We start from the raw sequence: 27575 nt of genomic DNA, 5'->3' as shown, positions 1-27575 counted from the left end.
AAGATGTCAAGGAAGAAATGTTATGTTGTAAAATAAGGATAAAGCGGATTTTCTGAAGCAAACAAGTCTCCAGTGTGGACCTGTTTTCCCGTGTTCCACTGAGGTGGTTATTTTACCAACATGATGGGTGCGTGATGGAGAGCGAGCCAGTTCTCGAATTGTTGAAGCAGACTAGACGGTGACGATCCAGTTTCTAAGAACGGTTCCGTCTGAGTTGCCAGGACTGAGACCGAAACCCTGAGGCTGAGAACTGCCTGTCGAGCGACACTCCGCCATCAACCTTCAAAAGCAACTGCTCATTGCAGCCCCACCACAGACGCCCTGTGAAAGTCCTTCAAGTTTGAAGAGGGCAGCACTCCTGACACTAATTCGAGGAACCGCCCTGCAGATTCCAGCTGCGGCCCTCAAAGTAGCCACTTTAAAACAGAAAACATTAAAAAAAAATCACCCTAGTACATATAAAAGCACCCCCTCAGTGCATTATCAATCTCCCAAAGAATGCATTTTTACTACACGGGTGGTCGGCGAAGTCCTGGTTTAGAACCCGACAGGGGGTTTACACCCACAAGGGCCGTCTACACCGCGAGGAGCCCCGCCCCCACGCCCCGCCGCGTCGCCTCGGGTCGGGGGCTGCGCCGAGGCCGGGCCGGGCCGCCGCAGGGCGCAGGCCTCACCCCCGCGGGGCCCCGCCGCGCCCGAGGGAGCGGGGTCCGCCCGCCAGCCCGCGCGGCAGGCCGGGAGCACCCCCAGCCCGGGCGGCGACGGGGGCGCGGGCCCAGATCGCGGGGCCAGTGCGAGCGCGGGGGGAGCGCGCGGCGCGCAGGTGACGCGGGTCGGGGACGCGCAGCCCAAGGACCGCACCCCGGGCCGCCGCGCCCGCCACGCCCCCTGCCGCACGGCCCGACGGGAGCTCCGGCCAGCGGCGCAGCCTCGGCACCGCCCCCACCGCGGGGCACGCCGGGAAAGCCGTCTCCCCCCCCCCCCCCACCCCACCCCCGCCCTCCTGTAAACGGAGCGCGCAGTCTTCTCGGAAGGAGTGGAGCGGCCGGGCCCCAACCCTCGCGCCCGGAAGAGGCGGGACGAAGACGCTAAGGCCCGCCCCTGCGCCGGAAGGAGGAAGGCGGGGTACTGCCGCGGCGGGCGGGCGGGCGGGCTAGGTCACGTGACGCAACGGCCCGCGGCGAGGAGAGGGCGGGGCCGGCGCGGGGGCGGGGCCGGCGCGGGGGCGGGGCCGCCCTTCCCCTCGGGTCACGCGCGCAGGAAGCGGCGCGGGCGCGGCGCGGCGATGGGGACCTCCCTGGACATCAAGATCAAAAGGGCCAACAAGGTGTACCACGCCGGGGTAAGTGGGGGTGCGCGCCCGCGGGCGGCGTTGGCCCGCAGCCCCGTGCACGTCTGGGTGCGCCTCGGCGGGGCCGGCGGGGGCGCGCCGCCGGGGTCCCCCCAACCCCCCCCGCCAGGGGCGGCCCCGCCGGGTTCTGGCCCCGCCCCGCCCCCGCCAGGTGAGCCCGGCTGGGTTCTAGCACCGCCCCGCCCCCGCCAGGTGAGCCCGGCTGGGTTCTTGCACCGCCCGCCCCCGCCAGGTGAGCCCGGGCACCGCCCCGCCCCCGCCAGGTGAGCCCGGCTGGGTTCTGGCACCGCCCCGCCCCCAGGTGAGGCCCCGCCGGGTTCTGGCACCGCCCCGCCCCCGCCAGGTGAGCCCGGCTGGGTTCTGGCACCGCCCCGCCCCCAGGTGAGGCCCCGCCGGGTTCTGGCACCGCCCCGCCCCCGCCAGGTGAGGCCCCACCGGGTTCCTTCCCCGCCAGGTGAGGCCCGGAGCCCCCGCGGAAGGGCTCGGGCCTCGGCGCCGGTCTGTGCGCTCTCGCGGCCGCAGTGGCACTGAAGTGCAAGTCGAGAAATAATCACCGTAATTCCGCCTTTCACCAGCCCTGTGCCACGGGGCGGTCACGGCACCCGGGCCCCAGGTTCCTTATTTCGCAGAAGGAGGATGTTGCGTCCCTGGGCCTCGGGGTCGCGCGCCTCCCCCTCCCCCTCCCTCGGGGGCTGCTGCGTGGCCCCTGCCCGCTCGCGCCTGCGGGACACAAGGGAGAGCGGGGCTGGGTTCCCGCAAGTGCAGCGCAGCCGCCCAGGGACGGCCGCCGGCGGAGATCGCGAACCGAGGCTGAAATCTCGGGTGCGCGACGGTGGGGGGACCCTGAGGTTTGCACACAATAAATGCGGCCACCTCGCAGATCCCGAATTACCCCGGGGGAAAAACTACCTGTGAAGGAGGAACGCAGGTTCTCCCTGGAGACTGGCAGGGAACAGACACCCCCTCAGCACCCTCTGCAGGGCTGAGGACCCCGGGCGTTGTGGGGGGCAGAGTCCTGGGGGGGGGGGGGGAGCGAGGGACCCCTCAGCTGTGTAGTGTCCCTCTGCGGAGTGTTTAACCTAAATCAGTCCATACGGAAACAGATGTATCCAGACTGAGGAAAGTTCTGTGAAATTTTGGATTCTTCAGAAATGTCAACATCATGAAAAAAAATATTGGGCATTTTTTTTTAGGTTAAAAGACATTAAAAGAATAGCATACGACCAATACAATGTATAATTTTGGATACATTTGCATATGGCTCCTAGTAAATACCGTTTTGCATGGTGTTAAGTATCTCTGGTGTGATATATGTATTTTGGTTATGTGGGAAAATACTCCACGGGCTGAAGAGTTTGGGGGTATAGTGGCACAGTAACTACATTTTATGTGGTTCGGCCATTGTGTTCCTGTGCTGGACCCCTGTGCATACACTCCTGTGCATACTGTTGCTACGTGAGAGAGCAAAAGGCAAAATACTAACAGTTGGTGACCCTGGTGGAACCTACATGGATCTACTTTGTATTCCTTGTTTTAAGTAACAGCTTTATTGGAATCTAATTCAAATAGCATAAAATTCACCCTCGTCAACATACCGAATTGTGTGGTTTGGCTGTATTCCCAGAGCTGTGCCCCCATCACTACCGTCTAATTTTAGGATTTTTTCATCACCCCCAAAAGAAATGCTATCCCATTAGCAGGCGATGCTCATCCTGCCCCCCTCTGAGCCAGCGGCGACCACAGATCTGCTTTCTGTCGCCAGACGTTTCATATAAAGAGAATCACGTAGTGTGCGATCATTAGCTGCCAGTGCCTGTTTTCTCAGCGTTCATACCTGTTGTCAGGCCTGCACTCTTTTTTATGACTGAATAATATTCCATTGCTCAGATAGACCGCGTTTTATTTATCCCTTCCTCTGTGGATGGACATTTGCGTGGCTTTCACTTTTTGGCTGTTATGAACAATATTAATATAAACATTCTACTACAATTTTTTTGAGTGCATGTTTACATTTCTGTTGGGACTATATGAAGGAGTTGGATCCTGGGTGACACGGTAACTTTCTTTTTAACTTTTTAAAGAGCCACCAAACTTTTCCAAAGCGCCTGCTCTCCTTTATGTGCCACTAGGAGCGTGTGGGCCCCATTATTAGTCTTTCGTGTCCTTATCATTTCTCTCTAAATTGGAAAATCTCAGTAAGGATTGGGGGAGGCAGTGGCAAGAAATCATATACATTTGCTTTAATATTTACTGTTCCATTAAAAAGTTAGCGCTGTCTATTCAGAGATGTAACCCTAGCCGAGATGCTGAGATGTCTTCTGTGGTGAACATGTGGTAAGAGTGACAAATAGTACACAATGGAGCAGGTTTGGCACAGTGACCCCTCCCCCCGCCTGGTTTGTCCTTACTGTGTGAGGGTATCCTCTGCCACCCTCCCCCTGTTGCCTGGCACAGGTTTTCCATTTTTCTCTATGTCTCAGTAGCACTGGTGCCCAGTCACTGAAGACTTGCCTCACCTGTGGGCCGTCAGCACAGCACCTGTCCTGGTTGGCAGGTGATAGTTGCCAGTGAAGCCTGTCCTTGGTCCCACGGTTATTGGTGAAGTGAGATGGATTTGTCCACATAACCACATGCTCCAATCATTGGTCACCCTGGAGATATTTGGGAAGCCCCAGGGTAGTTTTGATGGCCAGGCAGTATCACTGCCATGATACCAATAAGGACACTGAGGCCTGGGCCCTGTCCACCACCTCCCAGCTGATGGCAGAGCCTGGACCCCAGGTCAGGTGGCGGCATTTCAGAGTGCTCTGTGATACCGACCCCTCTAAGAGGGGCCACTTTCTGCAAAACGGAGGAATTTGCGTTGTAGACATAGTTGTTACTAGTTTCCAGCGGTGCTGGCATTGTAACATTCAGTGAAAAAAAAGCTGCTGTGATTTCTACTTGGAAAATAGCCCACCCAGTTGCTGCACTTTCAGCATCTTGGTTGTGGGACTGTCTGAAAACAGTTCTGATTCTTTGGACACCAGAGACCCCAAATACTTGGGTTTAACATTGGCCCTTGACACAGGCACTCTCTGACCAAATGGCAGAGTTTTAAAAATTACAGTTGGATCACTTTTATAATTAGGAGTGTAATCCATGCCCTGTTAACAGCTTCTCCCCTTGCAGAAGGCCGGACAGGAAAGCCAGGCCTCTCGCTGACCTCTTCCCTGGCCCTGTCCGTCTCCTCTCACACAGACTTGCCTCTGAACTAGACGGACATACCCGGCTCATGCTTGCTTTATGTTGCACCTTCATCTGGATGCTTTTCTGCCATGTCTGATCAATCTCATTCTCTTTTAGATTGTTATAATATTCAAAACATGTATTCAGTCCATGTCTGAAGCCTCATGACACAGGTCAGTAGAAAGGAAGGGCGATGGGTTGCTGGGCTGGGGCCTGGGGAGCAGAGTAGGAGGGGGACGGGGGCCCTCAGGCGCTTCAAGGGGGCGGGGTGGAGGCTGGCGATGCTTGAGCCTAGTTTTGTAAGCTGGGAGCCAGGCCCGGGTCTCCTGCCCCACTTACACTGTTTGTTTCGGGCAGAGGCATGGACTGTCAGCCACGTGAACAAGAACTTGGAGACATTTGTAAAGCGACCCTAGTCTAGCGAAAGGTTTCTGGTACGGTTGCCTCGTCACATTTGATGGCAGTTTTTAAAAGCAACTTCACGTTTCCTTCTCTCCAAAATACTTCTTTTCTTTTCCTTGAGTTTTAGACAGACGTTGGTAGGATTTATTTTCAGTTTGCCTTAGCCTCAGAGTTATACATCGAACCCCCCAACCCACCCTTGCCCCCATTACTGTGTTTGCTTCAGGACAGTCACTCTTAATGATAAATATGGGAGCGGGGACTGCAGAATCCCTGTAAAGATGGCTGTCAGCACTCTCATTCGGAAATAGAAAATCACAGAAACGGTCCAGAATTTTATCCCTCGGGGTCTTCACACTCAGCATGAGCAGCTCTCCCTGAGAGCCTGAGGCCGGGCCCCCGGCCCCCAGAAGTCATTTTCCCTGGTCGGGAAAGTAACCTGTGTGTCCACAGCCCGCGGATGGAATGTGAGATGATAAAAATTACCTGATTCCAGTGAAGGGTAATGTCCCGAGGATGCAGCCAACATTGTTTTACAGTCTCCCCTCTCCACGCTCGTCCGCGCAGACACCAAAGAGGTGGCATTGCCCCCATTGGCTGGGCGAGTGGACGGAGGCTCAGAGGATTCAGGGACATGCCGGGGCACCCCGTGAAGGATTACCTGAAACCGTGTCTTCCCCTCCCAAGGTCACAGCTCTGTGTGCCACTTAGCTCTCCCAGGATGGCGCTGATAGCACACGGGGCTTTTGTCGTGAGGGCTAAGTGAGACCGCGCTTAGACATTCCCGGGCAGCCCTGCCCTGCGGGCGGGGCCCAGTGGCAGGTGGTGGTGGTGCGTCCTCTTCCACGGCGGCATTTTCCGGAGTTGCTCTCCGTCTGCCTCGGCATCTGCTCACCGTGCGAGCCCCCGCGTGGGAAGTCCTCGGCAGGCGTCTCGACCCTCGGGCTCCTCCGCTCCAGCCGGGAAGGAGGGAGGCCAGTGGCGGAGGAGGGCAGACAAGGGGTGACAGCACTGTGGGTGCTGAAAGTGAGCGTGGTTTTGCTGTCGCTGGAGGCGTTGTCGGGTGCAGTAGATGTGCTCTTGGCCAAAAAGTCGGACTCAGCTACACTGCAAGTTCTGTTATATTTTCGATGCACTAGAAGAGCTGATTGGTTACATTTTTTCGGGATGTAAATATAATTCATTTGTTTTTATAAATTCAGAGCATTTCATTTCTGGTATATGTCCCCATGAAAGTGACGCCGTTAACTGTTAGGGTTGTGAGAGCATGAAGACGAGACTGCCCAGCACAGCGAGGCTGCCTGGCAGAGGGTTTGTGCCCTGTGGGCTGCTCCCCTAGCCACAAGAACCTCTAAGTTTGCATTCTGTTTTATTTGGCTTGCATGTCATTTCTTGTTTTAAAAAAACAAGAAGAAAAGGTCTGTGCATAACAGTTATTATGAAGACAAATCGCCGAGTTAGAATGGTATTAAAAAAAACCCTAACCACGCAACAGCATGGTGGAACAGAGAGGCAGGAATCAACCTCTCTCCTACAAACCACTATGAGAAGGATTGATACGAGCTCTTAGCAAAACCAGATGCTTTGAACCAGCTATGCAACACCAGGACTTCTCCAGGGTGTTCACAAACCCCCCAAAAAAAAAAAAAGAGGTTCCATTCTCGGCGGGCATCCGGCCGCACTGGGAAGTCACCCCCACCCAGCCGGTGACAACTCCCAGCACACTGGGCCCCTGCCTGGGACTCCCAGCACCCTACTTTGTATCTGGGTCCCTCGGATACCCCTGCGTGAGCAATCCAGACCACAGCACCAGCACCAGCTCTTCAGGAACAGACAGAACTCCAAGATGCAAATGTTTTTTTCCCTCAACCTCAATTTGAAGCCCCAAAGGCCGGCTGCATGGGGAAGTGCATCCTGCTCAGCCTTCTGGTGCCACCCAGCAAACTGGGCCGCAGTGTATACTCACCAAATGAGGGAGCACCAAAATCCATTAGATTATTACTGAAATCTCTGGGAACAGACATTGGAGAAAATATATAAGTGGTAGGAGATTTCAGCACCTCACTCTCAAATCAACGAGACAAAATATACACAAGGACACAATAGCCCTAAATGAAGATCTAGATCACATGGGCCTAATAGACTTCTATAGGACACTGTACCCCCCAAAAACCTAATATACATTTTAAAAGATTTCTTTTTTGCATAGAAGAACTGGGGTTTAGGCCAGCGGTATGGGGATTGAGAAGATTCACCAGAGACAGAGTGGGGAGCAGAGCAGGCGGATTTACTGAAATATACTGTTCAGGGGAGTAGCTGGTGAGATGGGAGGGGTCTGCTGCAGCACTTGTGGGTTAACTCCCCGGCTGGGGATCAAAATCAGGCCATAGTGGTGATAGTGCTGAGACTTAACTCTAGGCCATCAGGGAGGCCCCGAATATACATTTTTAAAGTGCACATGGATCATACTTCAGGATCCACCACATACTGGGTCACAAGACAAACATCTATAAGTACATGACTATTGAAATCATACCAAGTATGATTGTCTAACCATAAAGGCATCAAACTAGAAATAAACTGTGAAAAGAAAGCAAGGAGCTCTCCCATTGCATGGAGACAGAACAACCTACTACTGAAAGATCACTGAGTAAATGAGGAAATCAAAGAAGAAATTAAAAAATACCTTGAGATGAATGACAATGAGTACACAGCTTTCCAGAATGTATAGGACACAACAAAAGCAGTATTAAGAGGAAAGTATATGGCAATACAGGTGCATTACCCCCCCCCCCCAAACCAACCTAATTTCCCATCTCAAGGAACTAGAAAAAGAACAACCAAAAATCCAAAAAGCCAGTAGAGAAAAGAATAAAAATTAAAGCAGAAATAAATGAAATAGAAATACAAAAGACAGTCCAAAAGATCAATGAACCCAAAAGCTGGTTCTTTGAAAAATCACAAAGAAAAAGAGGGAGAAAACTCAATAGGATCATAAATGAAAGAAGAGAAATTACAACTGACACAGCAGAAATCCAGAGGATAATTGGCAATTACTAGAATACTTAAATGCTAACAAGTGCAACAATCTAGATCAGATGGACAAATTCTTAGAATTATACAGTCACCCAAAACTGAACAAAGAGGGCCTCCCCGGTGGTGCAGTGGGTTGAGCACAGCTCTGTGAAACTGTCCACAGCCTCTGCAGCGCTGGTTTGATTCCCAGCCGGCCAGGGAGATTCCCACATGGTGAGGCAGACCTCTCCTGTCTCGCCCGCTGCTCCCCTCAGCAGTGCTTTCAGTCCGTCTGCCTGTTCTGCTCCCTGCTCTTGTCTCTGGTGAATCCTCTCACCCTCCCACGACTCTGGCCTGTACCCCAGCTCTTACATAAATAAAAATAAATCTTAAGAAAAAAAAAACTGAACAAAGAAGTAGTAGAAAACTTAAACAAACCAATCAGTGAAACTGAAACAACAATCAAAACCCTCCCGCCACAAAAAAGAGCCCAGGACCAAATGGTTTCACAAATGAGTTCTACCAAATGTTCAAAGATGAACTAATGCCTAGCCTACAAAAACTATTTCAAAATATTGAGAAATAAATACTAACAAATACATTTTATGAGGCCAACACTAAACTAATATCAAAACCAAAGACAACATCAAAAAAGGAAAACTACAGACTTACCTCCCTAAAGTACACAAATGCAAAAATCCTCAATAAAATCTTAGCAAACTGAATCTGACAATGCATCAAAAGGATAATACACCAGGACCAAGTGGGATTTATTCCAGGGACGCAAGGTTGGTTCAGCACTGAAAATCAATGTAATTCACCACATCAACAAAAAGAAAAATGAAAACCATATTATCATATCAATAGATGCTAAGGAAGCATTTGATAAAGTCCAACATTCATTTATGATGAAGGCCCTTGACAAAATTGGTATAAAAAGGACATATTTTAAGATAATAAAAGCCATATATCGCAAACCCACAGCCAACATTATTCTTTTGTGTGTGTGTGTGCGCGCGTGTGTGTATTTATTTATTTATTTTACACAAGCACTGGGTACAGTCAGAAGCGTGGGTGGGTGAGAGAATTCACCAGAGCCAGAGTGGGAAGCAGAGCAGGCAGAAGGACCGAAGTACACTGCTGAGGGGAGCAGCGGGCGGCAGGAGAGGTCTTCGTGCTATGTGGGACCCTCCTCCGGTGGCCGGGGAGCAGCCGGGGATCGAACCGGCACTGCAGAGGCTGCAGGCAGCTTCGCAACCCAGCGCTCAACCGCTGCGCCACCAGGGAGGCCCCCCAACATTATTCTTAATGGTGAAAAACAGAAAGCCTTTCCATTAAGATCTAGAGCAAGGCAGGGATGTCCACTCTCATCACTGGTTATTGATATATACTGGAAGTCTTAGCTGGAGCAATTAGGCAAGAGAAAGATAAAAAAGAATGCAAATTGGGAAAATTAAAACTATCATTATTTGCAGATTATATATAGAGAGAAAATACTAAAAACAGAAAAACTAATTAAGAACAATACAAAATAAATACACAAAAGTCAGTAGCTTTCTTATATGCAAACAATCAGTCTCATTGAAGAGGAAGAAATTAAAACCATTACATTTACAATCATACCAAAAAATTAAATATCTGAGAATAAACCTAACGAAGTGAAAGACCTATGCCAGGAAAATTACAAAATATTGTTGGAAGAAATAGAAGACACAAAGAAATGGAAAGATATTCCCTGTTCACAGATCAGAAGAATTAACCTTATTAAAACAACCATCTTACCACAAGCAATTTACAGGTTCAGTGCAATTCCAATAAAAATCTCAATGTCTTTCTTTAAAGAAATGGAACAAATATTGTTAAAATTCATACAGAATCACAAAAAAACTCACGTAGCCAAAGCTTTCCTGAATAAAAGGGGGAAGAGTAGAGGTATGCCCAGACTTCAAACAATTCTACAAAGCCATTATAATAAAAACAGTACAGTAATGCAGCGAAAGGAGAGACACAGACCAATGGAATCAAATTGAAAGCCCAAAAATAAAACCACATATACATGGTCTATCTGTGACTAATCTTTTTTTTTTTTTATTTTAAAGATTTATCCATGCATATAAGACCTGGGGTGTAGGCCAGAGGTGTGGAGGTGAGAGGATTCACCAGAGACACAGTGGGGAGCAGAACAGGCAGATCTACTGAAATACACTGCTGAGGGGAGCAGTGGGAGAGTCAGGAGAGGTCTGCTGCTCCATGTGGGTAGCTCTCTGGCCGGGGATTGAACTCATGCTGCAGTGGCTGCGAATAGCTTCATAGGTTGCATCTTAACCCCTTGCGCCACCAGGGAGGCCTTGTCTATGACTAATCATTGACAAAGGAACAAAGAATTTACACTGGATCAAAGAAAGCCACTTGAATAATGGTGGTGGGAAAACTGGACTATCTCATACCATACACAAAAATCAATTCAAAATGGATAATAAAACTTGACTGTAAGACCAGGGCACCAAAGAATAGATAGAAGAGAATATAGGTGAAATACTCCATGACATAAACCTCAGAAACATCTTTGAGGACTCATCTCCAGCAGCACAGAAAACGAAGAAGATAATCAAACTAAAAAGAGCTACTGAACAGCAAAAAGAGACAGTAACCAAAATGAAGAGACAGCCTCCTGATTGGGAGAAAACATTAGCACGTAATACAACTGATAAGGGACTGATACCAAAGATCTCCAAAGAGCTTACATCAACTCAACAAAGCACACAACCCAGTCAAAAATGGGCACAAGAGCTAAAAGGACACTTCTCCAAAGAAGGAACACAAATGGCCAGTAGGCATGTGAAAAAATGTTGAACATCACTAAATAACAGGGAAATGCAAGTCAAAACCACAATGAGATACCATCCCCCACCAGTGAGAACAGCTCATATTAAAAAAACTGGAAACAACAAGCGTGGAGATAAAGGAACCCTCTTACACTGCTGGTGGGAATGCAGACTGGTCCAGCCACTATGGACAGCTGTGTGGAGGATCTTCAAAACACTAAACTATGTGATCCAGTGATTCCACTCCTAGGAGTCCACCCCGTGGGCAATGAACACTAATTCGAAAGGAAACCTCACTCCTATGTTTATGCAGCACTAATTACAATAGCCAAGATGTGGCAACAACCTACATGTCCCCAGACGAGTGGATCAAAAAGTTGTGGTGTATGTACACAATAGACTACTACTCAGCCATGAAAAAGATGAACGCATGCCATTTACAGCAGCATGGATAGAGCAGGGATGATGCTAAGCAAGATAAATCAGCAGAAAAAGATAAATATCAGATGGAATCTAGAGAAACCAAAGAAAAGATCAAGAAAAAACAAAACTTGCAAGCTGACCATCGACCTGAGGCGTTCAGCAGGGGACGGGGAGGGAGGGATCAAAACGACGGGGGAAGAGCACAGGGGACTAAGGTGCTTCGGTGGTGGCTGGCCTAGGGGACTACATCAGGGAAGAAAGCAAATACTGTGCAGACATGAACGATGTAAGAAAAAAAATTTTTTCCCCACTCTGTTGTTTTGTTGGATTTTTAATGACCGAATGGTCAGTTACAGTGATGCTGTTACAGGTATTTAGGGTACAAAGTTATAGATCTTTGAGCTAGGAGGGAGCTCACGATCATTTTGTGGGTGGTGTGGCCCTTAGTCACTTAAGCTGCATGAGGGCCTCTTTTCTCATGAGCAATCTCATCTGAAAAGACCTGGTGCCTAAGTCAGAACCTAACCCTCACAGGAGGCGTGAGGCGTTTTCAGAATTATGCAGACCTGCTTGAGAACAGGGTGCCGCACAGTTAGTCTTGTAGTTCTCCATTTGGCGTGTGTTGGAGATATTTTTTACTGATCGGAGCATTAGGAAAGCCTGTCTGACCACCGTGAGTGTGTCCATGTCTAGGCCCCGCAGCAGCTAGAGAAATCTCAGCGTGTCACAGATGCCCTTGACCTCCTGCCGGCTGCTCTGCCTCTGACAGGGTGGTTGGGTTGCCTTCTGCCTTCCTCCTGATGGGGCTGAGAGCCCAGCCCAGCCCATTCCAGACCTCCTGACCTTGGGTCTCAGTCTAGACCTCCTGACTTTAGGTCCTCAATCCACACCTCCTGACCATGGGTCTCAGTGTAGACCTCCTGACCTTGACCTTGGGTCCCCAATCCAGATCTCCTGACCCTGATCTCAGTCCAGACTTCCCGACCCTGATTCTCAGTCCACACCTCCTGACCTTGGGTCTCAGTACAGACATCCTAACCTTAGGTCCCCAGTGCAAACCTCCTGACCTTGGGTCCTCTGCCAGGTGCAGCCTAGCACAGCCAGCCACCCTCTGAGCTGAAACCTGCAGATGCCTTCTTCCTGCCTAGTGGCTGTGGTGATTGGCCCCCAGTGCTGAACTCCAGCAGTGCTGCTCAAGGGCAGGTTTTGGGGAGATGGCGTCTCTCTTATGTTCTTGTGCCTCTGACTCTCCTCACCGCTACCCCAGTTGGCAGAGTTCTCTGGTCTCTCCTGCAGACTCTCCCAGCTGTCACCCTGCTGTCACCCCGCCCGCCTCCCCAGTGTCCTCCACTTCTGCAACACGGGCCTGCTCACCCCTGCTTTTCTTTTTAAAGATTTATTTTTATTTATACAAAAACCGGGGTACAGGCCAGATGTGCACGAGGGTGAGAGGATTCACCAGAGACAGAGCGGGGAACAGAACAGGCAGACTGATGAAATCCACTGCTGAGGGGAGCAGCAGGTGGGACAGGAGAGGTCTGCCGCGCCATGTGGGTATCTTCCCAGCTGGCCGGGATCAAACCCGCGCTGCAGAGACTGCGCTCAACTGCCTGCACCACCAGGGAGGCCCTCACCCCTGCTTTTCTTGGGGCTGAGCCATCTGACTCCTGGCTGCCCTCCTTGACCCCTCACCCCCGCCATTCACCCTGGTCCCCGTGTCAGTCCGCCTCCACCCCTGCTGTCATGGTCCTCGTCCTGGGCGCAGGCAGGTTCCGAAAGCCCATGAGCCAGGCCAGCGTCCCTTCTGGGTCCCATCTGAACGTCAGCCATACCTGGGGAGTTTCTAGCCCCCGACTCCACCTGTCGCTTCATTGTGCTCGGTTTGTTCAGTCACGTGGTGTGTGTGATGCTCCTACCAGACCAATCTGCGGCACCTGCCCATCCCTGCTGGGGGCAGAGCAGGCTCCCGGGGGCGCCACTGGCCAGGCTGCCGCCCGCTCTGCCTCAGGGAGCGCTCTGGCCGCGGATGCGGAAGGGCGTCTTAACAAGCCAGCGGCAGTGCTGCTGGCGCCAGAGCCCGTTTCCAAGCTCCCGGGTAAGAGGCCGCTGGGGTTGGGCCTTGCCCCGGGCTCACGCAGCCTCTGGCCACGGGCTCTGTGGTGCGCTGTGCCCCGAGCTCCCTGACTGTGGGCGCCTGGGGGCTTTCGGATGCTTTTCATACAGACACAGGCACGTAAAGATGGGATTTTGTAAAATGCTCTGCAAATTGAAGACTTGCCGTCAGTATCAACAATTGCCCCTCGAACACGGCCCGGCTTTCCGTGGCCCGTGTTGCTCCCCGCAGGGGGAGGAAGTGGGGCTCGGAGAAGTGCTGCCGTCCCCCGTGAGGGCCGCTCAGCAGACCTCATGTCTGGCTTCCAGAGGGGGCGTTTCCCCACTGCCAGCTCCAGAGGACACAACAGGGTTGTTTAGGGTAAAGATTTTCCAGAACATTTTGAAGCAATAAAACTTTCACCAAACGGAATCTTAGACAGGAGTGTGTAGGTCAGGTTTTTTCAAAACTGAGCACATTCAGAGAGCTGTCCCGTGGGCAGATGCGGGCGGACTGTGCCATTCGAAGCGCCCCGTGTCCCTGACTCTTCAGCCCGAGGTGTCGCGTGTTTCACTCTCACCCACAGTGCAGCACCTGCAACAGGCCTTACACATGTGCTTTCATTTCCCGGGGGATTTAAATTTAGAAAGGCAGCGGCCTACCTCAGGGGCTCCAGGCCCTGCGAGCTGGTAGCGCCTTCCTCCCCGGCAGACTTTAGCGGGTCTGCTTGGGCCGCAGGCCACCTCCTGGGGGTTCCACCTGGGGAGGGTGACACCTGGCGAGGGTGACAGGAGCGAGCTAGTGCGCAGCCTTCAAGTCTTCGTGGGAACCTGGACCCGGTTGGCTCTTCCCACCCTGATCCTTGGTGCTCTCGGCTAGAAGATGCTCAGGGAAGCCGTGGGGCCCGCCCTGCCTCCAGCTGCCCTCACTGAAGCCTGTGTCTTTTACTCTCGTTCACACCTGCCCCCCACACTACATGCCCACCGTCACGCCCGCCCCCCACACTGCACACGCCCACCGTCACGCCCGCCCCCACACTATACACACTCACCGTCACGCCCGCCCCTCACACTGCACACGCCCACCGTCACGCCCGCCCCCCACACTGCACACACGCACCGTCACGCCTGCCCCCCACACTGCACACACGCACCGTCACGTCCCGTTCGCGCCTCGGAACCACTTTCTGATCCCACAGGTGCCGGCTCGTTGAGCTGCGCTGGGGCTGATCCCGCATCCTCTGGGTGGTGGTGGAGCTGCGGCACCTGTTTGCTGTTAGGATGCCTAATTTATCTCCAAGTCTTTTACTTCTTTTATGTTCTATTACTTCCCTTCTTAATTAAACTCAAGGAATAAGAAAGGAGTCCCTTGGGTCATAAAATATTTACTCTGCTTGCTTCCGAGGTACTTTGCTGCTTTTCCCTTCTCAGGCCACAGGATTACAGGAGGCGAAGGACCTGTGGGTGCAGGGGCTGCTGTGCCAGCCCGAGGCCCGGGCCCTGGCCTGAGGCTGACCGGGCAGGCGGTGGATAACCAGGAGCAGGACCCTGGGGGGCTGAGGAGGTCCAGGAGGCAGCTTGGTCCCAATTACTTCTGGGACACACTTAGTCGATTACTTTCTCATATGCTGATGAATTTAAATTTTTAAAAATTAGATTTCTGTGTGATTTGGGTCCTGCAAAATAGAATTTGTTTAAAATTTAAAGGTAAAATTATTTCAGAGGAATTTTCATTTAAATTTGCTTATGAGCTTTGTGTGCTTAGGAGCGAGCCGAGCTGCTCGAGCCTGCTTCTTGGCGAGGATGGCGCTCATTTGACTTTAGACTTCAGGGCACGGGGTGTAGGGAGCACATTTAAGGTGGACTATCCCGGGCCCCTAAATTCTCCCTGCCGTGAGAGTTGGGCACCTCTCCACGAGGTGACCCGGGGAATCAGCGCCTAGCGGGCCCACAGCCTCAGACAGCCGAGTCCGGGGCATTTCCAGTCTTGCTGGTTTTGTTGTCCAGAAACAGCTGCCATCAGCTGCCACTCGCCAGCATCATGCTGGGCTGGAGGGTTTCAGGGACCCGGGGCTTCCCTTTCAGCCCGCAAACCCGCAAACCCCGCCTTGAGCAACCCGGCTCCCTGGCGTGGGCTCGAAACTGCCCTGCGAGGACAGGGCTGGGGTCCGCGCCCTGGCGCTCGGTGGTCGTCCTCGGGGAGTCAGCAGTCACCTGCTAGACCTCTTGGCAAGGCGGGTCACCTGTGTCACCCTGAGGACCTTGGACCTCTCCTCGGCCAGGCCCCGCGGGCAGAGAGGACACCGAGATGGCGGTGCTGAGTCACTTGGGCCTTGGGAGCGAGCAGCGGCCTGGAAAGCACCTGCGCAGGAAGATTTGGGGAGAGCCGCGGCCAGGCCGCTGTTGACAGCGCCGCATCTCATTGTTCTCGTTTATTGTTAGCTGCTGCTGCTTCTCTGCGGTGCCCGGTTCATGCGTGAGACCCTATCACAGGCGTGGGGGCTGAGGAAAGCCGGAAAGGGGTGTCTCCGCTGGCCACAGTGTGGGGCCCCCAGGGGTCTTGGAATACAACTGGAGTGGCCTTAGTCCCTACAATGGAGAAGAAGCTAAAGGAACGTTTTACTGTCTTGTGTTCCTTGGGAAGAGGCTCTCACCCTTGCCTGTGTGTGAGCGGCGGGGACTTTGCCCTCTGCCCTTAGTCAGACCTCATGGGGGATCTCCTGGCATGGAGTGAAAACGGGGTGATTCCTTGTCCGCCTCCCTGGCCCCCTGGCGTGGCCAGCCCTGAAATCACCCTGCCTCCCACCGGGTCCAGGGCAGCACCTGCTGGCTGGGGAGCCAATGTCTAGGAACGGGAGGGTGAGGGCGGACGGGCTGGCTGACGGTGCTCTCTGCTCCCAGGAGGTGCTCTCGGGCGTGGTGCTCATCTCCGGGAAGGACTCGGTCCAGCACCAGGGTGTCTCCCTGACTGTGGAAGGGACCGTGAGCTTGCAGCTCAGCGCCAAAAGCGTGGGCGTCTTCGAGGCCTTCTACAACTCAGTTAAGGTGAGTGGCCTGGCCAGTCTTGACGTGGGTGTCCGGGGTTACTTGCCGTCCGACTTTGTTGTCTGTCCTGAGTTTGTAGGGGTTAGTGGGGTTTCATACTTGCCAATCAAACTGAAAGATACTCAGCTGGCCTGACTCTGCAGATCCCCGCTGCTGCAAGTCTGTGCCTTTCTACCCCCATAGAGGGGAGGGGAGAGGAGCGAGAGGGAGGGGAGCTCCAAGCTCCAAGTGGTCCATCAGCACTTCAGACCCACTTTAGAGGTTGCGCAGCTTCTCGGAGATGCTGAGGTGTGGCTTCAGGCAGCTCCGGCGTCCAGCTGCCATCTCCTTGCCCCCTGGCCGGCGCCGGATGTTAGGGAGGTCAGTCCCTGCTTAAGGTGACTCATAGGTTCCTGGAGGCTGCGACTGTGAGCAAAACGCTGATAGCGAAGCCAGTGGACCAGTGGCTTATCATTACAGCGAGGGCTCGGCGCCTGCCTCCTAGTCCCGGCCACACAGACGTCACCAAACTTCTAAACAAAGGCCGGGCACGTCTAATAGCAACAGGCATTTGTCTTCATTCCCTCATCCTCCAACCCACCTAGCCAAGTTCAGGGTCACTGTGGCCAGAGCCGGGCACGGCAGCTCCGGACACATGGGGGCCCCATCCTGGACAGGACGCCCTTCACCACACCCACACCCACTCCCCCCGGCCCCCTGAGACCCGCTAGTGACCCTCATGTGCCCCCTATGGTTTGGGAGGAAACCCACACAGACGTGGGGACTCAACACCACCGGACAGGGGCTGCTGGGAACGGTCTTATCTCACCAGCATTGTAACAGAACAACACTGAATGAAGCATAAGTTTCTTGAGCACCTGCTGTGCCACCTTCCCCATGGGGGTGCCTGAGCCTGCTCCTCAGTCTGCTCTTCCCTACCCCGGAGGGGCTGGTGCACCCCAGGGTGAGGAGGGGTGAGAAGAGCTTTGCTGGGTCTGCTGCTTTGTTCCGAGATGAGACTGGGTAAGATATTTGGGGGGAGGAACAGGAATATGAGTTCCCTTCCTACCGTGATCCAACACCCCAGTGTTGGATACACAAACTGTTGCCAGAGACTTGAAAATGGAGCCCCCGCCTGTCATCTGGACACAGGCACCCGGCGCAGCCCGGGGTGCCGGGCGGAGGGGTCTGCAGGATTGTTAGGACTCGTGTGAAGGCGCCTGCTGATGACTGAGCCGATTTCTGTCTACAGCCAATCCAGATTATCAACAGCACCATCGAAATGGTGAAGCCAGGAAAGTTTCCCAGTGGCAAAACAGAAATCCCTTTTGAGTTTCCTCTGCACGTGAAGGGTAACAAGGTCCTGTACGAGACGTACCACGGCGTGTTCGTCAACATCCAGGTGGGTGTCCCGCGGGTCCACCCCAGAACAGCTCTGCCCAGCGACTTGGTCTCCTTTGGGGACACAGAGAAGTTGGTGGCTCTGGCTCGGCCTTGGCCTCTGTCCAGTTGCGCGGAGCCCTGCAACCCGCACCATCCGCCAGCGCCCTTGCTGCCCTGGGGCACCTTCCTGGGCCGCTGGAGGGCTGCTGCTGTTGGGGCAGAGATCTGCCCTCACTTCTTTCTGGCACCGGCCCCAACTTGTCTATTTCATGCGCATAAATATCTCTTTGTTTAACCCCCAGAGGCTACTTTGTTCACACAGGCTTGTATTCTTTACTGAACTAGCCTTGTAAATGAGGGGAAGTGGATTTATGGCTTCCTGTCCACCTCCTGGTTCAGGGGCCCTCACTGTTGCTATTGTTGCTCAGCCCTGACTCAGAGAGGGGGGCGGGGAGGGGGTGGCTGCCCTCACCCAGGGGAGAGAAAGGAGCTTGTGCGGTGCCGGGCGCCCTCGCTGGGACAGCGTGGCTTCCTGGCGTCTGCAGAGGGCCGCACCAGGCTGGGTTTTATTTACCACTTTTAAAGTTTTAGCTGATAATTTGGTCTTGATGGAGGTCACTCCCCTACTTCAAGTACGGCACTTTGATAATAAAAATCCTCAAAAAGGAGAATTTGTCTATATGTGACTTTCATGAATTCCCAGAAAGATCTGTCAGGAGAAGACGCGCGTCGTGTGGCGTCACCTGCTGCAGTAAACGTCTTTTCTCTAAAGAAAAAAACTCCCGTCCGGTGTTACTGGCGCAGCTCTCAGGGAGTGCCGTCCCCAAGGACGAATGAAGGCTGCGGACACCCCCGGGGAGTCACAGCGATGATGGGGGGAGGCTGCGGGACGGACAGTTAGACGTGCAGGTGCTGATGTGCAGACACGAACCCTTGGGCCCGCTTTCTAAGCTGGAAGTTCTTTGGCCATGAAAGAAAGTGAACGAGAGCGCCCTCCAGCAAGACTGAACATGGCATTTACTCCCCTCTCCAGAATCAGCGCCGCTTGCTTCCCCCACACGTGGGTCTTTAACGCGGGCGTGTAACGCAGGCCGTACACATCACACACTGGTGATCCCCCCCTCAAGCCCCCCTTTGTTTCGGTCATTAGATTTGACCACTCGAGGGTTAAGCTCCTACGCTACAATTTGAAATTCTGCACCTCCCAAATAGCGCACAACGTTCTAAAAATGAAGAGCTTCTCTTCACCGTCGCCCTGGTCCTTAACCCCTCCTGCCCCCCCGACTCGATACTTTGACTTTTGTCATCTTTCTGCCGTCTATGTTTTTTTCTGAATCATTTCAAAGTTACAGAATCTTGGCACTTGAAATATGTCAATATCTCCAAAAAATAGGGACATTCTCTTAGACGGTCACAGTTAATGTTTGCACACCTATCAAAATGGACAGAATTCAAATGTCGTGTAAATCCCAATTCCTATTTAAAATTTTGGAAGAACACTTCTTGGGAGGACCTAGCCTTGGATGTGTTTTTCATTCTTTGCTTCACTCAGTTTCTGGGCGGGTCCGTGCCAGCTGCCCGTTGCAGCGCAGGGCGCGCGCTCAGCGAGGGCGGCGAGCAGGTGGCCGGGCCAGCACCCCGAGGGCCGTGCCGCTTGGTTTTGGATAGAAAATGTTGTTGAACTACGACAGCATCTTTCTCAAATCATATAGGCACAAAGGAATTTTAGTTATAATTCGAATTGTACTGAAGCCACAGAATCCAAAAGTAAAAATGCTGGCACAGACGGAAGGCGTGAATGTCGCCAGCGCCAAACCCCGACCTGGCCCGTGCTGGGGACTCGTCACTTCCGAGGGCCGCATGACTTGCTCTTTTTCTTCCCGGTCCCATGATGTTCATTTTTCGACCTTTTATTAGACAAATTCAAGATCGTTGTATCATGGCGCTTAATAGTCTGTTAGTCTTTTGAAATTGTCCTTTGGACAACTATTTTCTCTTTTAAAACTTACTTTAATCCTAGGCAAGTTTCATTATGTTTGTTCTAATCCTGGGCCTGTTCTAGCACATTTTTTTTACCACACCACAGAATGTAGCAGCACAACGCGCTGCTGAAATTGTTCGGAATGACTCTGTGAGTCCTGGTTCAGAATGCTCTCCCTGGGAGTGTGCTTTGGAGCTGGTGGCCAGCATCTTCCTTCTTGTGTGTTGTGGTCACTGACACACAGAAAGGTCGGATCTTGCACCTCCTTTGGCCTCCTGCTCAAGTCTGAGCCTTGACCCGCCTGCCCCCCAGCAGCCCACACCTTGCGGACCCCTCCCGAGCGCGTGGGGAGATCCCCACAGTAGGACAAGGCCGGGCTCTGCAGCCGGCAGCTCTGGGCTAGAGGCGCTGGCCGCCTAAATGTTCGAGACTGCGCGTGGGCAGCTGGTAGGTGTGAGTTCAGACCCCACCTCTCCGACCCCAGCGCCATCGTGACTTCCCTTGCTGCGGTAATGAGATCGTGATTATGGTGCCAGCACCCAGGATGTGCTGGTGTTTGCTGAGTGAACGGATGAGTGACTGGTGGCCATCCTGACGTTATCATAATGAGTGCGAGGAAGGGCGTGGGAATAACAGGGCGCCCAGACACTGTAGCACGAGTTTTCCTCCAACTACCCCCCCCCTCCACTTGTCACCAGCCGACTCGTATTACTGACTATTGCGTTCGCTCTGATCATCTGGTGACCAAAAGCGGTGCCTGGAATTCACCACCTTTCACCTGCAAGTTACAGAAATCCAGCTCCAAGTAACTCAGCCAAAAATGGGGTCTTGGACCACAGAAGTGGCAATTCCAGGGCAGGTCTGAGGCAGGTTGGGTGCCAGGCGTGTCTGCAGCTCTGCTGCTGCACTCTGGGCGGGCTTCCCCCCTGCAGGCACATCCTTGCCAGGCGAAGCTCCTGCCAGCCTGCCGGCTCTCACCTCGGCAGGCCTGCTGTCCACCGGGCGGGCACGAGCAGGACGCTTTCTTAGGCCTGTCTTACTGGTCACGCCTGCACCCAGATACGGATGGGGGAGGTCGGCCCTGCCCAACACCCCCCAGACTGACACTGAGGAAGGGCAGTTCTCACCGTGTACCGGGAGAGGACAAAGAGGCGGCGGCATCGTGCGTGCGCTCGTGCACACGTCTGCAGCGCATGAACATCGCGTGTGTAACCGCGGCCCTCGCTGACCTTGTCTGGCTGGGGAGAAGAGCAGAAAGAGAGGGAAAGTGAAAACATTCTTGCAGACCAGGGAAGATCCCGTAACACCTTAGTTATAATAGCAACTGCTTGCTGTATGGGGGTCGGCTGTTGGTAATAACACAGCTTCTTCATCCGACCACCCGATTATACAGGGTATTTTTAACGTCATTGTAAAGCTCCTCCTGGGAAGCTAAAACTGCTGTATCACATGGGTTATGGGATTATTTTAACGGTGGTGGTAAGAGCTGAGCACACTGTTCAGTTTTGTCAGTGGACACTGGGCTCAAGGGCTGTGGAGGAGCCCGCCCAGTTCTGGGCCGGCTGGGTGACGGGGGTGTCGGGAGGGCGGGCGGGGGGCTCCCCAGGGGTCCGGTCCTGCAGCGGCCGGCTGGGGCCTCGCAGAGCAATGGCGCCAGCTGAGCTCAAGGCCGGGAGGTGAGTGTGTCCGTGAGGGGCCGTCGTGGCAGCCGTGTGAGGGCGTGTGGGTGTCACTCTGGTCGCACCATTTGGGCTTGTGCTTGCACTCTCCAGACTAAAACCTTGCGAAGACCCTCCCTTTCTTCCGCCCTAAGGTTAAAACATGAAGAGCTGGTTCTAAGGTCGCCGCGGCCGGCTCGCTGACCGTTGTCGGTACCCGTGCCTTCTCGGGGGGTGGGGCACCTGGCACCGAGGGCCCAGGGTCAGGGCTGCACCCTCTGCGGGATGCCCACTTCTGCCTCTGTGCTTCCTCGTCCCTGCTCCGGCAGCGGCCCCTTCACCGGGCATGCGGGGCGGCGGAGACAGCAGGAAGCGAGGTGCAGAGAAGCGCAGTACCCCATGGCCGGGCTGGCACAGGGAGACAGAGCCAGGGCCTTGCTCTGCCGGGCGCTCCCGAGGTGCAGGTGAGGCTTGGCCCCTGTCCCAGTGACTCCCCCCATGGGGGCTGCAGAAGAGGTTGAGGCGTCACTTGAACCTGTTTTTTATAGCAAGGCCCTAAACTCTCTCTAGTGGGCGTATTCATTGGACAGTTTTCCTGAAATAGGTTGACGACGTGTTTCTTTGCACATCATCCTAAGGCCGGTCTCACTAAATGCCGTTTCTCCTCCACCTTCCCCAGTACACCCTGCGCTGTGACATGCGGCGGTCCCTGTTGGCCAAGGACCTGACCAAGACTTGTGAGTTCATCGTGCACTCTGCTGTAAGTGCCTGGTCTCCGCGCGGCAGGGTCTTCTGTGGGGCCTGGGGTTCCACCCTCCTGACGGGCCGATACGTTAGCTGTTGCGGTTTCAGGGCCACTGGGGACACCAGACCCCAGGATCAGGGATGAGGAACCTTGTTTCTCTGGCACAACCAGCAGCACGAGCGTTAGGTGTGCCCCGCGCCCCTCGGCCCAGAGTTGCCCGGGGTACACTGAACAAGGAGCCCATGTAAAGATGGAGACAGCACACAGCCCAGCAGTGCCTCTCCTAGGTGAGGAGACTCGAATTTGAAATGGTATCTGCACCCCTGTGTTCATAACAGCGTTAGCCACAATAGCCAGGCCTGGACGCAACCCAGCGCCCACTGGTGACTGTGGAAGCAGCTGCGGCCCATGTGCTCAATGGGAGACCACTCGGCTAGTGAAACAGAAGGAATAGTGCCTTTGGGGCAACATGGATGGAAGCTGAGCTGAAACAAAAATTAAAATATGTGGTACCAAGACTGTCAAAAAGAAAACCCATGATTGAACTCAGGGAAATGTGCATATAAATGTGAGTGTGTGTGTGTGTGTGTGTGTGTGTGTATGAATTAAGTATATAGACAGGTGGCACCTGTCTATACGGGAACACTAACAAATCACAACAAAAGTATCTTTCAGACTCTGAACAGTACCGTGATTCCCGAGGGGTGGGGAGGCGCACAGGGCATCAGCCCCGCGGTGGGGAGGGCGACTCACAGCTGAAGATGCGTCCCTGAAACCTTCACGGCCTGTAAATCAATTAATTTTACTAAATTTAAAAAAAAAAAAAAGGTCTTTGTGAATGAGTTTACAGACCTCGCTGTGACCTGTGGTTGACAAGTTAAATATTTCCTTCAAATGACGTGAGGAGGAACAGATTGACTCTCAGTATTAACCTGTTAATAACAAATTCACTAAAGAACATGTTCATGAACCTGTTAGAAGAAAACTTTTCCTCAGATGAAACTGTGTGTGCGCGAGGGAGCCTGGCCGATGGCCCGCGCCACGGGTCTGGGCCCGGCGTACTGGGCAGGGCGGTGAAGGGAGCTGTCGCGAGGGGCTCTGCCGGGCGGGGTTCGTGTCACAGGCAGGTACTTACAGGTGTGGTTCTTCGGGGCAGCGGGGCGGCTCAGCGACGGAGCCGACTACCGGGCTGGGTTGGGTCCTGGCTCCTCCACCCGCCTGAGCAAGTCATGGAAGCGCCTCGTCCTCACCTGTGACGTGGAGCCAGCGACGGCGCCCGGAGGCCACGGTGCCCGGAGGCCACGGTGCCGACCTGTGGACACGCCGGCGTTTCCTCCTCTCCTAAGAAAAGAACTTGAACATCTCCCAGTAATTGTGGTCAGCTTCTTGGGTCTGGTTTTTAAATTCCGGACCTGAAAGGGGACTTAGAGATCAAAAAATCTGGCCCCTCATTTTACAGATGAGGAAACTGAGTCACGGGGCATGAAGAAATTTGACGACATGGTTTTGGCAGACGTGTCAGAGCCTGTCCCCCTGGGGCTTCCATCCTGGCTCCCAGGCTACACGTGCGTCTCCCTGAGGGGGGCCCGGCCTGAGGACCCAGGCTCTCGGTGGCTGACTGGTCTCCCTCCTGTTTCAGCCTCAGAAGGGGAAACTGACTCCGAGTCCCGTGGACTTCACCATCACCCCGGAAACCCTACAGAACGTCAAAGAGGTGAGACCCCCAGGCTCCCCGCAGGCGCCTTTTCTTAGGAGCCAGATCCCTGACTCCTGCCCGTTGCCAGCTGTTCTTCATTTGGGAAGGAAATCGCCAGCAAGAGGGAATTCCTGACTGTTGTCTGGACCCAAATTAGTCTATTTCCAATTCCGATTTCTTTTAAAACTCGGCAACTACTTAGTAGAGCACTTTCTGGAAGTTTCTCTGGAGGCTGCGTGTTTGCCATTTGCCATCTGCTCTCGCTTTGACGGCCCGTAGTCAGTAGGGCTCGTCCTTGAGCCCAGTTGTGGCTCCGCGCGCCACGGTGGCATCTGTCTATATGGGCAGACTGGAGGCGGCCGGTCTGGGAGGGCCGGGCTCAGGGCTGGCGAGGGCATCATTCTCGGAGGCCCAGCAGAGCCGGGGTGTGTCCACCGGGCGTCTCCGGGGGCAGGATTTTTCCGGCAGGAATAGGAACCTTGACTGGATGCTTGCAGGGTGCCGCGTCGGTTCAGCGCAGGAACCACCAGGCCGGGGCCTTCTGAGCTGGTCAGGACAAGTTTATATTCCTGACTTCGGACGGGTCAGAATGATTAGGAACAATCGGTAACAACTGGAGAGAAGAGCTGAGCAGAAAGCACAGCCCCACGGGGCACCTGTTAGCCCCAGCCCTGGCAGGACTTTCTGACGCGCAGGCTCGCGGCACGGGGCTTCTCCCGTCCTCCTGGCTGAGAACGGCAGCCGCCGCTGTCCCCTGGGCCCTGGCCGCGTTCTCTCGGGCGCGCTTCCTTGGTTTCCCTCCTTTCCAGGCTCCCGGCGGCTAGACTCGGGTTGTGAGTGGTTTTCTTTCTTTTTTTCTTATTTTTTTCTGTTGTTCACTTTTCTTTTCATCCTGTTTCTACTTTCCTCAAACGTTCAGACCAGGCAGTTGAGCTTTACAGACAGCGAAGGCCGCCAGGCGCTCGCTCTGGCCCGCCACCACGCCTCCCTGCTCGGTGGCAGTGCCTGCCGCCCCGGCTGCAGCTTGGCATGGCTCCTTATGCCCCCTGCCGGCCAGGGCCCGCGTGCAGCGCCTGAGGCGTCGCGGTCCGGGGCTCAGCTGCGGCTGTGAGTTCGCCCCTCGTCACTGCCCGCCGTTGAGTTTTTGTCTTTCTTTCGTTTACTTTTGTTTTGCTGGGCTACGTCCCAGATTCCTTCCTTCTAAACGAGTGTCTGAAACCTTTGCGTGTCTGAAGAATGTCTTACTCTGCTCTCACATTTGAAGCCCACTTTGGGTAGGAAATTCTAGCTCTGGTACCTCTTGCCCTTACAGCTTTGAACAGGAGCACCCGGTTGTCCAGTTCTCAGATTTGTCCGAGCTGATCTGTTTCTCCCTCACGCCCAACACCCCGCAACTTCCAAGCTCTCCCTGGACTTCTCACGTCAGGGCGCCTGCCCAGGCTTGGCGCCTCCTGCTGTCAGGCTGCCTCGCACGCTGTGGTCGCTTCCTTCTGAAGACCCCAGCTCCTCCGGCTCCGTGAGCCTCTCCTGTGTCCCTGCTCAGCTGGGCCCTCAGCCCAGTCTCGGGGCTCACTGACGGCCCTTCAGTTAGTTCTGGCCCGTGGGTGGAAACGTTCCCCTCGAGAGCGTGATCCATTTCGACGCGCCGTTCGTATCCACAGGTGCCCTTGCTTCTCCCGGGGCACCGATGCGGCCTTTTTCGTAAGGGCTGCTTCTGTGCGTGGCGTGTGTGCCTCTTGCTTTTGTTTCCTCAAGTGTTTATTGACGCTTGGCTGCCAGGCAGTAGTTCCACATGCAGACCTAGTAGGTTCAGTCTTGCTCATCCGACTGTCTCCCCTTAGCCCGAGTGAGAACCGGGCCACTCTGACCGGGGCCCGTGGGCTCTCTCGCCGGGTCTGAGGGCGGCTTGTCTCCCAGGTCTAGCAGCTCCGACACTGGCCATCAATGACTTGGGACGTGGCCCTGCTTTGGGGTCTCCTGGGTGGGCAGGCCCCGGAGGGCGGCTGTGCGGCCTGCTCCTCAGGTGCAGGGCGGGCTCTCACCTCCGATGCGTAGGCCGCTTCCCCGCGCCACGCCGCCGCTCTTCCAGCGCAGGGCTCGCCGTGCTGCTGCGACTTGGCCGGGCCAGCGCCAGGGCGGATGCGTACTCAGCGTCTCCCGCTGGACAGGGAAGCGTTTCTTATCGATGACTGGAAAGGGGCCTCGCCGAGTCTCGGTGTCGACGGCCACTGCTTTTTATTTTTCTGAACAAATCGCTTCCTTTGCTTCTAATTACTTTTAGAATTCTCTCTTAAATCAAGATGTTGCCAGAGATGTCTGCCTGTTGGGGCGCCAGGCAGAGGCATCCCTGCCCGGCAGTGCTGGGCCCAGGCTGTCCTGTCAGTGCCGCAGTCCCAGCGGAGGTGAGCTGTGCGCGAGGGGCCGGCTGGACTCAGAGACTTTGTGAAATAAGTTCCTTGGCTTTTTGTTTGTTTGTTTTAATAGAGGCATGTTTATTTATTTGTTTGTTTGTTTGTTTGTTTGTTTTGTTTATACAAGCACTGGGTACAGTCAGAAGCGCGGGAGGGTGAGAGAATTCACCAGAGCCAGAGCGGGGAGCAGAGCAGGCAGAAGGACCGAAGGACACTGCTGAGGGGAGCAGCGGGCGGCAGGAGAGGTCTGCGCGCCATGGGGGACCCTCCTCCGGTGGCCGGGGAGCAGCCGGGGATTGAACCGGCGCCGCAGAGGCCACGGGCAGCTTCACAACCCAGTGCTCAACCACTGCGCCACCGGGGAGGCCCAAGTTCCTTGGCTTTTATGAAAACGACTGAATTTTGTTTTCAGTTTTCACTTGTACCAAACGGACGATCGAGTCATTTCTCCAGGCATCTCCCGTCTTGATGTCTGCGTCTCTGTTTGGTTTTAGAGAGCCTTGCTCCCCAAGTTTCTCATCCGAGGACATCTCAACTCGACCAACTGTGTGATCACGCAGCCCCTGACCGGGGAGCTGGTGGTAGAGAGCTCGGAGGCCGCCATCCGGAGTATAGAGCTGCAGCTGGTCCGCGTGGAGACCTGTGGTGAGGCCCCCACCCACGCGGGCCGCCTGAGCCAGACCCTGCTGCCCTCGGGTGCACACGGCAGGGAGGTGGGGAGGCGGGGAGGCCTGGGCAGTGAGGGGGCAGTGCTGTGGGGGTGCAGGTTCTCCCCAGCCCAAAGAGGGTCTGTTGATGGGTCCTCTGGACTCTCTGACCCTGTGGTGCCTTCTCCCTCCCCCAGGGTGCGCGGAGGGGTACGCTCGCGATGCCACAGAGATCCAGAACATTCAGATCGCCGATGGGGATGTGTGTCGGAGCCTCTCCATCCCCATATACATGGTTTTCCCCCGGCTGTTCACCTGCCCCACGCTGGAGACCACCAACTTCAAAGTGGGTAAGCGCTGCTCAGCCCTTGTCCACACAGGGCGCCCTGCCGGGACACACAGGCCAGGCGCAGCCCGGAGCCTCGGGCCTTCAGTCACCCCCGCGAGCCATCGAGATGCTACTGCGCCTGCTCGAGGGGACGGCAGTGAGCTGTCCCCAGTCTGTTCGGCCACGCGGGGATGGTGGCGACCCCGTCAGAGTGCGCCGGGGCGGTGACGCTGAGCCCTTGAAGGAGACAGCGCCTGACGCGAGCCTGTGCTTTCTCCCCTCAGAATTCGAGGTGAACGTCGTCGTGCTGCTCCACGCCGACCACCTCATCACGGAGAACTTCCCGCTGAAGCTCTGCAGGGTCTAG

At 54.5% G+C, this 27575-nt stretch overlaps 1 protein-coding gene across 1 annotated transcript; it reads left to right on the top strand.

Annotated features, from left to right (window-relative positions):
• Positions 1-1285: 1285 nt before the first annotated feature.
• Positions 1286-27575, top strand: VPS26C (VPS26 endosomal protein sorting factor C; the record flags this gene model as incomplete). Its single annotated transcript, XM_084232525.1, has 8 exons — positions 1286-1342; positions 16237-16380; positions 17612-17761; positions 22061-22141; positions 23766-23840; positions 26728-26878; positions 27078-27230; positions 27493-27575. The coding sequence occupies 8 exons, from the start codon at positions 1286-1288 to the stop codon at positions 27573-27575; spliced, it is 894 nt and encodes a 297-aa protein (XP_084088651.1).

The sequence above is a fragment of the Talpa europaea genome (assembly GCF_964194135.1).
Source record: "Talpa europaea genome assembly, chromosome: 4".
NCBI lineage: Eukaryota > Metazoa > Chordata > Mammalia > Eulipotyphla > Talpidae > Talpa > Talpa europaea.
This window is presented reverse-complemented; position numbering and strand designations above follow the sequence as displayed.